We start from the raw sequence: 13,603 nt of genomic DNA on the forward strand, positions 1-13,603 counted from the left end.
AAAAATTGTGCCAATATATGGGCATGTGAGTGCATGAATATAGGGGCAGTAGAGGAGGGTTCCCATTGCTTCCCTCAAATGTCATAACTGATTATAACACTGATTATTATCATTTAAAAATAATTTGTAATGTGATAAAAGAAAAATCATTTCTAATTGTCTTAATTTACATTTCTTTAGTTACTGCTGTGGTTGAGGTCTTTGTTCTTATGTTTGCTGGCCATTCAAAATTTTATTTTTTGTTAATTGTATATTTATTTCTGTTTTCTGTCCATTTTTTATTAATGTGTACATTTTTTACGGCTTCAATGTTTACATTTAACTCTTTTTTTTCCCAGAATTCATTTTATTTTGCTTAATATTTGTCCAAACATTGTATACTGAGTAATTTTTTCTATAATGCAGCTGCTATGTTTTTGGCTTTCTTTGGTTTCTATTTTTTCGTGGACACTTTATACTACATAGTATCATATTGTTTCAATTGATTTTACATTATTATACACACACACATATATACATGTACATATACAAGACTCCTGGTGGTGCAGTGGTTAACAGCTATAGCGAGCTTCGTCTGCTAACCAAAAGGTCAGCAGTTTGAATCCACCATCCGCTCCTTGAAAATCCTATGGGGCAGTTCTACTCTGTCCTATAGGGTTGCTATGAGTCAGAATCGACTCAATAGCAACGGGTTTGGATACATATACAGGCAGTCCCTGGATTACAAATGAGTTCCGTTCCTAAATCTGTCTTTAAGTTGAATGTGTACGTAAGGCAGAACAGTTAAGTACGGTTCATATTTAAAGTCAGGTAGTCAAGTGTTTGTCTAGTATATAGTATACCTTTCTATGCATTAAAAATATTAACGAAACACTTCCAGATACACTAAAACATCTTTAACATAATAATACAGTAATAATAATGTTTTGATATATGTCATAAAGTAGCACCCATTTGTTATTATGAACCATTCTATGTCCCTTGAATTTTTAATATAATACACTTTATGGGCGTTGGTTTGTAACTATGGGTTGTATATAAGTTGGACATTTGTAACCTGGGGACTGCCTGTGTGTGTGTGTGTGTATATATATATATATATATACACACACATATATATATTTTTATGTTTTGTGGTATAAACCCATCATAATTTTTGTGTTTCAAAATTATCTTAGTTATTGTTGTACATTTAATATTCTGTATGACTTTGAGAAGCAATGTGTTAATTTTCCCCACAACAAAATTCTAACTGGATTTCTTTATATCAAATGTACATGTATAAATAGGAATGAATTTAGGCTAGTTATTATTTTTCCCCTGTAGCACTTACATTAGTTGCCTGGTGCTGCCATAACAAATTACCACAAACTGGGTGGCTTAAAAGAACAGAAATTTATTCTCTCACATTTCTGGGGGCTAGAAGTCTAAAATCAAGATATTGGCAGGACATGATCCCTCTGCGGGCTTTGAGGGAGAAGCTGTCCTGTGTATGTATTCTAGCTTCTGGTGGCTGCCAGTAATTACTGGCATTCCTTGGATTGGGGCAGCGTTATCTCCAATCTCTGCCCCTATCTTCACATGCCTTCTTGTGTGTGTGTATGTGTGTGTCTACATGGCCTTCTTATAAAGACACCAAGCATTGGATTTAGGATCCACCTTAATCCAGTATTATTTTAGCTAATTATATCTGCAAAGAGCCCATTTCCAAATTTGTTCATATTCTGAGGTATTAGGTGGACACAAATTTTGGGGGGATACTATTCAACCTAGTACAGCATTCAATTTAGGGTTCTTTAAAGTCTTAGCCTATCTTTTTAATGATAGAACAGATAGTTATATAATTATCAACAGTATCCTAAATATTACTGGCATGCAGTTGAATAAATATAGGCTTTAGTTTTAGAAAAGGCTTTGATTTTATTCCTTTTCTTTGATATTACTCATATATTTATCCTTCTTTTCTGCCAAGGTGGATTATCCCAAGTTACCAATATTGACTGTCTGATAAATTGTATCTTCTTCCTAGAGAGTCCCTGGGTGGCACAAATTGTTAAACACTTGACTACTAACCGAAAAATTGGTGGTTTGAAACTACCTAGAGGTGCCTTGGAAGACAGGCCTGGCGATCTGCTTCTGAAATGAATCTCAACTGCAGACCTTTTGGTTAGCAGCTGAACCCTTAACAAATACGCCACCAGGGTTTCCTCTGAAATGTCACAGCCTTGAATACCCTATAGAGCAGTTCTACTTTGCACATATGGGGCTGCCATGAGTCCAAATCAACTCGACAGCAACTAACAATAGCAAAAACCTTCTTCCTAGTTTCAAGCAAATTCTTCGATGTGAATATACATTCAGCTAGGCTTTCTTACTTTTCAAGATAGATAATTCCATTGATTTCTTGACAATATTTTTCTTTAAATCATACACACCTCCCATCATAATCTATGCTTTAAAGTTTTACAAGTATCATCTTTAGGCAGAACATTTTTCCCAACCCCTTTCCCTCACCTCCCCTCTATCCATAGCCTGGATAATTTCTATTTATCTTTTTTTGGGGAGGGCTCCCCTGACCACCACCACCTCTAAGATACTTATACTTTAGGTGCCCCTTCCACATCCATAGCACCATACTGCACTAATCTATTGCTTTACTTAGCAATTCCTCCACTAGACTGAAAGTACCATTCCTGAATGCTGGCAGTGCAGCTATATTGTTCACCACTGTAGATCTAGCACTGGGCATAGTGTTTGACATAAAGTGTGTGGCAATAAACTGATAAATACTGAATGATTGAGAACATGGTTGTGTTTTACATTAAGTCACATATATGATGTCAGTCAAATACCAACTCTTAACTCCTTTGGGTACAGTTTGCATGTGTATTTGTTTAGGTGGCTCAGTGTAGAATTTTCACCTTCCATGTGAGAGACTGTCTTAGTCATCTAGTGCTGCTATAACAGAAATACCACAAGTAGATGTCTTTAACAAACAGAAGTTTATTTCCTCACGGTAAAGTAGGCTAAAAGCCCAAATTCAGGACATCAGCTCTAGGGTAAAGCTTCCTCGTACTGCTGGCCTTCTCATCAGTCTTCTCCTGGACTAGATTTTCCTCGCAGGGACCCCAGATCCAAAGGATGCACTCTGCTCCCAGCACTGCTTTCTTGGTGATAGGAGGTCCCCTATTTCTCTGCTCACTTCTCTCTTTTATATCTCAAAAGAGATTGCCTCAAGACACAATCCAATCTTGTAGATTGAGTCCTGACTCACTAACACAACTGCTGCCCATCCTCCCTCATTAACATCATAGAGGCAGGATTTACAATAGATAGGAAAATCACCCAGTACCAGGAATCATGGCCCAATCAAATTGATGCACACAGTTTTGGAGGACGTAGTTCAGTCCGTGACAGACCCAGGTTCAGTTCTGGCCCACGTACTCCATGTACACCCACCACCCATCTGTCAGTGAAATCCGCATGTTTCTGTGTTGCCAAACAGGTTTCAGCAGAGCTTCTAGACTAAGACAAAGTAGGAAGAAAGGCCTGGAACTCTACTTCCAAAAATCAGCCAATGAAAACTCTATGGATCACAATGGTCCTCTCCACAACCAGTCACGGAGATGGTGCAGAACTTGGCAACATTTCCTTCCTTCGTGCATGGGATCACCATGAGTTGGAAGCTAACTAGATAGCAGCTAACAACAACAACAGCATTTGTGGAATAGTGGTGGGGGTGCCTATAGTTTCTTTTCTGCTCTAAGTGATGATTATGCATGGAACTATTTACTAAACTAATGAGTTATAACATCTCTGTCCATTGAAGTGTCTAGGAAGGAACCAGAGAAGTCAGTTTCTCCAGTACTTTCTCTGTATAGGAAGGTGCAAACCCTGAGTTTGATGGAAAATTTAAGAGCAAAGCAATTTTGTACATGGAATTGAATATGTAGATATGTTCTTCATCATCACTGACCTCCATTCCTGCAGTCATTTAAATCGTTTTGTAAACCATCGCTGAGTGTATTTGGGGCCAGACTTGGATGTTGGTATATTGTGGATGATCCTGAATTATGTTTGTATTTTCCCTATAGATTTATGCATATGTCTTTGAAAACATCAAGTCTGTCCAACTGGAAGCGTTGCTCTTATCCTTGGTGAGCATCGTGGTGCTTGTTCTTGTTAAGGAGCTGAATGAACAGTTTAAAAGGAAAATTAAAGTTGTTCTTCCTGTCGATTTAGTTTTGGTAAGTATGAAATCAACATTTAGACATTCTGCAATGCACCATTTGCCAGTTGTTGGGGTTATGTGCAAATGCTCACTATATTGTCTATGGCAACTCACAGCTACTCCTGTCTCTCATTAAAGTAGGGCTAATTTGCGTAGCTATACATTAATGTAAGGACAGGAAACATTTTGAATCAATAATTAAAAAAAGAAGGCACACATGTTTCAATTTATACAGCATTTCTCATACGCTCACAATTTCATACATAAAAAAGAAAACATATAGCTTAAGATTTTAAATAAGGAGACGTTTCTATGGGTGAGACTCAGGTGATCTCCGCCATGATCTTCTGGAAAACAATAAAAAGCTCTATCACATCCTATTTGTGTGGCACAACCGTAATATACCTAAAAATATTATCAGTTGACAAGTGTCCATTTATGATTGGCAGATTTGTTGACGTTTTTGTTACTGATCCAATTTTACTAATATTGAAATGATACTCATTGTTTTCATTGGCCAGGGCTGGCTCTCCAATTTTTTTGTTGTTGTTGTTGACTCTGGCAAAGAAATAAATTATACTTTACTCTCAAAGCTTAGTACATTAAAAAATATATATATCCTTTTGAAATTTTAAGATCCGCTATAGGGAACTCTCGACTAAACCAAGAGTTAAATTGAAAATGAAATATTAACACAACCACAGTCTACTAACTTGTCATTAATAGGCTTTGGTTTTTTAATGGTCTTTTGGGTTAAACATGTAATATGTCAAGTGGTGTTTAAATAAATTCCTATATTGTAATATCCTTTCAGACAGTTAAAATGATATAGGTTCGTGTAAATTTATGCTAGCACCTTGGAAAATATCTCTGAAGGATAAGACTGATGCCTATAACACTAAGAAATGGTTGACATTTCCCCACATCTAAGCCACGTATAATTCTGTACTCTTGGTTATTTGCTGCAATACATGTAACGTGTGATCTGTGTGATGTGTATGTTTGTGTGTGTGTATTTCAAATAAGCCATTAAATTATAGGATGCTATGATTATTAATTTTAAAGCAACAACTATAAAACTTACCATCGTATTCCAAACACCTATAAAACCCCATTGCCATTAAGTTGATTCCAACTGATAGCAACCCTATAGGACAGAGTAGGACTGCTCCATTTGGTTTCCAAGGAACAGCTGGTGGATTTGAATTCCTGAGTTTTTAGTTAGCAGCCATGCATTTAACCATGGAGCCACCAGGGCTCCATGACTTATAGATATTAAGAAATGCTTATTATATCTCGGGAAGCATTATTACATAGTTTCATGAAACCAAAAAAATAAAAATAATCTTAGGGAAGAAGGTCCTTGGGCTAGTAATAGAATAGTTGTTTATTCCCCGCAATAATAGTAAAAATTCTCCTTATAATAAAATAGAAGATAATCTATACAGTCCTACTTCTAACATTTGCAAGGTCCAAGGCAAAGTACCAATGTAGGCCAACATACTTAAAAATTATAGATCAAAATGGTAAATGACATAGGCTCTGTAGCTCTGTTTTCTTATCTTTACTAATGTACCTTAGTGATGACCTTGAAGGCCAGGTTCAAATAGAGGATTCTCCTTTTCCTTGACATTCTGCCAGAACGTGGGAACATGGAGAGAGCCAGCCTCTGGACCTGTCCCTTCTCCTTCCACTCCAGGTCTGTTCACCTACAAGGGGATTCATATGTACAGATGTGGATATCCCTACCCTATGTCCAAGCTCTAAACATATCCCCCCTCCATGACCACTTCCACTGTCCTTTGACCTCCCCTTGGGCCATTCTGGAAGGATAGGCTTGGAGAAGTGACCTGCAAGCAGGATTGGGGCCATTTGGGGGAGAATTGCAGATCCCTGAGTACACATAGGGTGGCCCATATAGAGGGATATAGGTTTAATTTGGGCATATTTCCCTGCCCCCACAAAGCTCCCATCTTATGGGAAGGTCTACAGTTGGAGATGGGCCAGATTGGGACCCTCTAAAGCACTGGGCCCACTCAGGGCAGGATACTCTCTTACCTAGGTGCCACCCTTGTACACACTTATGATAATGAAATAATATTGAAGAACTGATAGCTAGACTGATAAAAGAAGTTTAATTATGTTAATGACATATAGTGGGGAGGTAAGAAACTGCCTGAGAGACTAAGCCAGTGACTTGGGTTACTTAATTTTCATGTTAGTTTTGTGTATTGAGCATCACGCACTCTTGCATTTTCAATAAGGATCCAGTATCTTGGGGCTATGGTATTTTTTTTTAAATTTTTTTTTTATGGTATGTTTTCTTTTATAGTTTACAATATTTTATGACCTGGTCTGAATGTTTCATCACAATTTATTTATTGGCTTAGGAATTTGAATTTTTTAATATGCCAATACTTCTGATTCTAACCTAATGGCTTATATCTTTAGCTACTGGTGTCTTTAGAAAATACTCTAAGTATATCATAACATTTACAACGTTTTTTTTTTTTTTTGACAGTATAGCCTGAGTAGTTGTGTTCTTCTTTTTAATCTTAAAGGCTATTCTTCTTTTTGAGCCCATTGGATTTTTAAAACCTTTGTAAGTTTGGCCAAGTATTATCATTGTAAACAGAAATACACATACAGAAAAAATTCTGCTAATTGGTATTATTGGACATTGTTAGATATTCCTTATTTTGTTAGTGTGATTTCCTTGTACTTTTTTCTGGCCACGTATATGATAAATTTATACTATAAATGGTTAATTGGTATGTCCTGTTTAACAAGAAAAGTGTGATATATAAAGAGTTCCAAACTGAAGTCATAGCCTTGTGAAATTTTCAGTACCGATTAAAATTATGAGAAGAATGAAAGGAGAATCTGAAAATAGCTTGAAAGCATTAGGGTGGCATGGCTTGTACAACACAGGCTAATCTGGGCTCTGATATCCACTTTAAAGATGTTTGTAGTGCAGGCAGAGAACATCTTACCTTCCTTGCTATCTCTCCAGAACAGAAGCCCAGGGCGCCTTGAGACTCCAGGATGGCAATATTGAAAGCGTTGAGCACAACAGGGTATCATCTTGTATGTTTTACTTCAGGAAATAATAAAAGCTCAAAATTCAAAAATATTCAAGGAGATTGTAGATCATCATTGATCATTAGGAATATTTATGCAATGTCTTAAACTCTTGAGAAGACGCTGTCGTGAAGAGAAAATGTGCTGTCTTACATAAGAGACACATTTCAGGTTGGATTGGGATGTCTGCCTACAGACCACACCTATATTCTGTGCTTTGCTTTCCTTCAATATTAGACATAATTGGGTTGATACAGGGTAGCCTATTAAAAAGTTCATCTTATGAGATGCCATTTAATTTTTGAGACTGTGAATTAAGTACTCTCAACACTCAAAGGATTTTTTAAATTAAAAAAAACTTAATTTTTGAAATCCGTGTAACTGCTGCATTAGTCTTGACAGTCAGGGGAAGCATAACAATGTTTACTTTTAAGCCTACTTTTAAGGTGTTTCAGAGGTCAGTAATACAGTTTTCTCCTTCTTTTTTTTACACGGAATCACATAGATTGTTGCTGCATCATTTGCTTGTTATTGTACCAACATGGAACACGCATATGGATTAGCAGTGGTTGGCCATATTCCAAAAGGGTAATGTAGTTTCTCTTGTATTCTTTGTTTGTTCATTTTTGATAGAGAAAGGGAATGGGTGGGGTTGGGTATGGATTTCGCTTTTTCAAAGGCCTTGTATGGGACAGGAAGCCCTGGTGGTGCAGTGGTTAAGGCTTTTGGCTGCCAGCCAAAAAAAAAACAGGTCAGCTGTTCGAACCCACCGGCCATTCTGTGGGAAAGACATGCGGCGGTCTGCTTCTGTAAAAATGTGTAGCCTTGGAAACCCTCTGGGGCAGTTCTACCCTATGCTATAGGGTCACTATGAGTTGGAGTTGACTCGGTGGCAGTGGGCTTGAGGGTTTGGGTATGGGGCAAATTTCTAATTCCTCTCTATTTTAAAATGAAATAAATAAAGAACTACAAGTATAGAAAAAGAGTAAATTCCTAGACTGTTCACCTATTACTAAGGAAGCTGATAACTGTTTTGTACAGCATTGTTTCAGGTAAAAAAAAATTGGAAATTATTTGAAAAATAAATGGAGGGTATTGTATTTGGAAATTAGAGTCATGCCAGGGATTTAGCCTGCCATATTCCCCGCCATCCCACATATTCTTATGACGCTTTTTACTTTACTTAAGACATAATAAAGGTAGGCAGGTGTCATCTGAAATAGCAAACCCTCAGGCCTGGGTAGGTATAATGCCAAGAGAGAGGATGGAAGTAGAAAAGAAAAGAGAACATGTGGACATTAAGAGGACATTTAATGGAGGCAGAGGTGTTCACGTTAATAGGGTGGTTCCAAATATAAACTGAAGAAAAAAAAATGAGGCGATCTGGGAAAGGGGCAGTGTCATATTCTCTTTTAATAGGATGTATACACAACAACATTTATAAAAGTGGGGCGAAGGTACAGATGCTGGCTCTTCTAAATTTTTATCCTTCAGTCCCAAATTTCGGTTTCTAACTACATTAAAATGCAGGAACAGTAGAAAAATTCTCAGCGATTAAAAAGACACATAAAAAAAAAAAATCCTCTCTTTATCCTATGTAGGCTAATGGTGATTACCTGAATCAACTTGAATTTTCAAAAGGGTTCTCTGCGTTTCCACTTTTGAAATGTTTCTAGAACAGTTAATTGGTTTTAATAATTAGGCAAGCTCAATTTTCATGAAACAAAATTTTTCTGTTTTGAGATGAGCAGTTTTATGCTGCATATATCTTAAAGCCTGAAATGATACAAATCAATTTGTCTTAGGGATAAATTTTAGTAAGTAGGTTAAAAAAAAAAAAAAAAAGATATGTTTTTCTTCCATTCTTTTTAATTCTCCTTTATTTTGAGGGACCTCTCCATAGCCTGAGGAGCCCTGGTAGTGCAGTGGTTAAGCACTTGGCTGGTAACCAAAAGGCTGAACCTACCAGCTGCTCCATGGGAAAAAGATGTGGCAGTCTGCTTCCATAAAGATTTACAGCCTCGGAAACCCTATGGGCAGTTCTCTGTCCTATCAGGTCACTTTGAGTTGGAATCAACTCGGTGGCAGTGGGTTTGTTTTTTGTTTTTGTTTTTTTTCCCCAGACTCAACCTCTTAAGAAATCATGAAAAGAGATGGAGATGATATCGAATCCCAGCTCTGCCATTTACTTTGTGACTTTAGATAAGTTTCCTAATCTTTCTCAAAATTTTCCTCCTCCATACAGTGGGTATGATGATACTCAGTCTGGGAGGGTTGTTGGGAAAATGAAGTGAAATAGCTAATGTGAAACAGCCAAACTTTCTACTTGTAGGGCATTTACAAGGTGTGAAATTAAAATGAATTCTCTTACCTTTTTTTTTTTTTTTTTCCCTACTTTGCCCCTGAGGAATTTATTTCTTTGGTAAGTCTCCAAAGTAGTGTCAGGGATAAATAAATGATGATATTTTGGCTCAAATTATTTTCAGAAGACAATAAGACAATGGTTATTATTTGAGGGAAATATTTTAAACAGCTCCTTGAAACTGTGGGGCTGCTGCTGTAGATCCATATTTTGCTGCAGAGGGTAGATGGAGCCTTTAAAAATATGTTTCCTAACATACTTAATGCATAACTAAACGAACTGTGGAAGAGTGGAGGTAAAAACATATTTAAGATCATGAACTCAATGAGTAAATTTCGGGAGTAACTCACAAATTGTAGCTTATAGTAAACTAGTGTTTGCATACAGTTCTGTAGAGTTTACGGGGGGAAATACAGTCTCTAAGGCCAGCCAAATAAATATTTGGAAAGGTTCAAATGAAAAAAATGGTCCAGATTTACTTGTGTCCTGATACAGAATCAAGAAATTTTTGTTGAGTCAGGGTTACTGCGGTGTAACCTGAATTCCTAGGGAGTAAGTGCCATTTAAGATGTTTGGAGCTGTCCCTGTGGTATTCCTTGTGATTTTGCTTTTCTGCTAAATAATGTTGAAAACAAAGGGCTTCTAAGAGCATGGCTGCATGGCTTTTCCCATGGGCATTTCACTTATTCTATATAAACTTCAGAGTCATAACCACAGTTGAATTCATTGCAAGTTGTTACAGAAATTACATGAAGGTTGATGACTTCAATATGCTCTTTCTTTTCACAGAATTCCTCCACCTAGAGCTCCCCCCATGAACATCCTCTCTGCAGTAATCACTGAAGCTTTTGGAGTGGCACTTGTAGGCTATGTGGCCTCATTGACTCTTGCTCAAGGATCTGCCAAAAAATTCAAATATTCAGTTGATGACAACCAGGTGGAGTATGCCCCCACACCCTCTCCACTCGCATTGTATCATTGTCATGTGTGCTCCCAGATCCCGAACATGTTGGATTTATGAAAAATATAACTTTCCTAAATGTATAAAAAGAATGAGTAGAAAACCAAATAAAATAAAATAAAAATCTCTAAATTATTTGTAAAGAGCAGAAAATCCAACCTTCATGGGTTGGTTAACAATATAATTTTTCTTTTTTTCGAGAAGCATACTTGATATTCTCTTTGGTTTGTTTTTCGAAGGGAATCGTAATCTATAGGAACATTTGTAATTGCAGGCTAACTTTAAAAATTAGGGATTTCAAAGTACAAATAAGTAAGCATAACACGAATATTATTTATTCTTCTTAGTAAAAAACTAAAAGAAGGGAGGATGTATCCTTTGAATACCAAATGATACAGATTACATTGGCTGTATTTCTGAATACTCTTCTGCCGGTGTCTTGTTTCAAGTCCAGTGGCTTCACAGAGGTGTACATTCTGCAGAGACAGTGTGGTGGTCACACACGCTGAATGGCTTCAGTACTCTCATGTACCAATTGCTGTAGAGTCAATTCCGATTCATGGCGACCCCGTATACGTCACAGTAGAACTGTTTCATAGGGTTTTCAGTGACTGATTCTTTTGAACGCAGAATGCCAGACCTTTCTCCTGAGGTGCCTCTGGGTGGACTCAAACCTCCAACCTTTTGTTAGCAGCCAAGTACATTGACTGCTTTTACAACCCAGGTACTCCCGCCCTGACACTCAGTGGTTCTTCAGTTTCCTCATGCATAAAAAGTAGATGTATTTATTCAACAGAGGTTTATTGAACTCTATTATGTACTGGGGCCCTCGTGGTACAGTGGTTGAGAGCTCAGCTGCTAACCAAAAGGTCAGCAGTTCAAATCCACCAGCCACTTCTTGGAAACTCTATGAGGCAGTTCTACTCTGTTGTATAGGGTTGCTACGAGTTGGAATCAACTCAATTGGAACAGGTTTGGTTTTGGTTTACTAGATACTAGTCACTGTTCTAGGTACAAGGGATACATGGGTGAACAACAGACATCATGTCCTTCCTTTGCTCAAAAGCTCACTGAGGTTTCCCATCACACTCAGAATTAAAGCCAGGCTTCTCAGCACAGTTTACAACAGCCAATGTGATATACCACCACCCCTTTTTCCTCTCTGAGATCTTATCCCTTTTTCATTCTGTTCTAGCCACATTTACCTCTTGCTTTTCCTTGAATCCACCAGTCATGGCCTAGGACATTTGCACTTACTGCTCCCTTTTCCAGGAACTCTGTCCCCAGTTATTCAAATATTCCCTTCTTGGTGAGGACTCCCTGGGTAATTGAAAATCATAAACTCCAGATCTTCCAATCCCCTTCTTTGCTTTATTTTCCTTGTGTATCCTGTCTACCGTTAGCATTCCCTGACCAGAGTGCCATCTCCATGAGGGTAAGGATATTCATGTTGTTGACTGGCAACAAAAGAGGCAGGGAAAAGCATTTGTAGGCTTTTGGAATATTCCAGTGAAATATGATGACTTGGAACAGGATGTAGAGTCGGGAGATAAGGAGCAGACAGATTCTGGATTGGATGTGGATGAGGGGGAGGAGTCAAGAATAACTCAAAGCTTTTTCGACCTGAGCAACTGGAACTTGAAACGGGGAAGAGTGTGGGAGGATCAGGTTGGAGGTGGTAGAGAGCAATTGCCCTGTTTATCACGTTTGAGACGTCCAGTGGAGATGGTGAGTAGCACATTGGCTATGTGAGTCTGAAGTTTAGAAGAGTGGTCCAGGCTGGAGATGCAAAACTGGAAGTTGTCAATGTGTATTTTGTATTTGGGTAGCTAAGGTATAGATAGAGAAGAGAAGTGGTCCAACATTTGACATTGGTTAGATAAGAAGATACCACAAAGGAAATTGAGAAGTGGTGGCCAGGGAGGTAAGAAGAAACCAGGATAGTGTCTCATCCTAGAAGCCAAATGAAGAAGTCTTTAAGGAAGAGGCAGTGAGCAACTGGTTCAAATGCTGCTTTTAGATCAAGTAAGCTAAGATTAACCATTGGATTTAGCCTTGTGGAGATCGTTAATGCAAAGTCTGATTATAATGACTTAAAAATATAGATGCAAAACAGTATAAATAAATACTATATAATTCCCTATAGAATTGTTATGAGTAAACTTCTTAGAACAGTTTCTGGCTCATTGTAAACACTCAGTAACTTAGCTATTTTTATCATTCTTTAATTTCAACTGGTGTGGCCAACAGAAGTTGAATATAAATAAGACTCATTCTTCGACAAGTTGTGCCTGTGGTCTCTGAAAGTCTGTTGTGATTAAGAAATGATATGTTCTCCTGTTATCAATCTTACAGGAATTCTTGGCGCATGGCCTCAGCAATGTGATTCCTTCATTTTTCTTCTGCATACCAAGTGCTGCAGCCATGGGAAGGACTGCTGGCCTCTACAGCACCGGGGCAAAGACACAGGTAACTTAATGGTTCAGCAGAGATAAAAGGATGCCTGAAATGCATCGAGACAAAAGTTTATTAGGGGTTACCAGCAGCTTAGGGGAGGGAGAAATGAGAAGTTATTACTTAAGGGGTATTAAGTTTCTGTTTCGCCATACCAAACCCATTGCCGTGCAGTCAATTCTGACTCATAGCGACCCTGTAAGACAGAGTGGAACTGCCCCGTGGGGTTTCCAAGGAGCGTCTGGTGGATTTGAACCGCCAACCTTTTGGTTAGCAGCCAAACTCAACCACTGTGCCACCATGGCTCCAAGTTTCTGTTTAGGGTGATGAAAAACATTTGAAAATGGATAGTGCTGTTGGTTGCACAACCTGGTGAGTGTAATTAATGTCACTGAATTGGACACTTAAAAATGGTTAAAAAGGCAAATGTATTGTTATGTATATTTTATCACAATAAAATAAAAAAAAAAAGAATTGCCTGGCCTTCACTTCTGTTCTTGGAGAACAGGGAAAG

The 13,603-nt window shown here is 37.9% G+C and overlaps 1 protein-coding gene across 1 annotated transcript in view; it reads left to right on the top strand.

Moving 5' to 3' along the window:
- The window catches only part of SLC26A7 (solute carrier family 26 member 7), a 125,359-nt gene that overhangs the window by 71,269 nt on the left and 40,487 nt on the right, over window positions 1-13,603 (top strand). Inside the window, exons 5-8 of the mRNA XM_003408387.2 lie at window positions 4,095-4,247; window positions 7,818-7,900; window positions 10,464-10,611; window positions 12,991-13,104. Of these exons, the coding sequence (XP_003408435.2) occupies window positions 4,095-4,247; window positions 7,818-7,900; window positions 10,464-10,611; window positions 12,991-13,104 (498 nt within the window). The remainder of the gene's footprint in view (window positions 1-4,094; window positions 4,248-7,817; window positions 7,901-10,463; window positions 10,612-12,990; window positions 13,105-13,603) is intronic.

The sequence above is a fragment of the Loxodonta africana genome, chromosome 14, assembly GCF_030014295.1.
Source record: "Loxodonta africana isolate mLoxAfr1 chromosome 14, mLoxAfr1.hap2, whole genome shotgun sequence".
In the NCBI taxonomy this organism is placed as follows: Eukaryota; Metazoa; Chordata; class Mammalia; order Proboscidea; family Elephantidae; genus Loxodonta; species Loxodonta africana.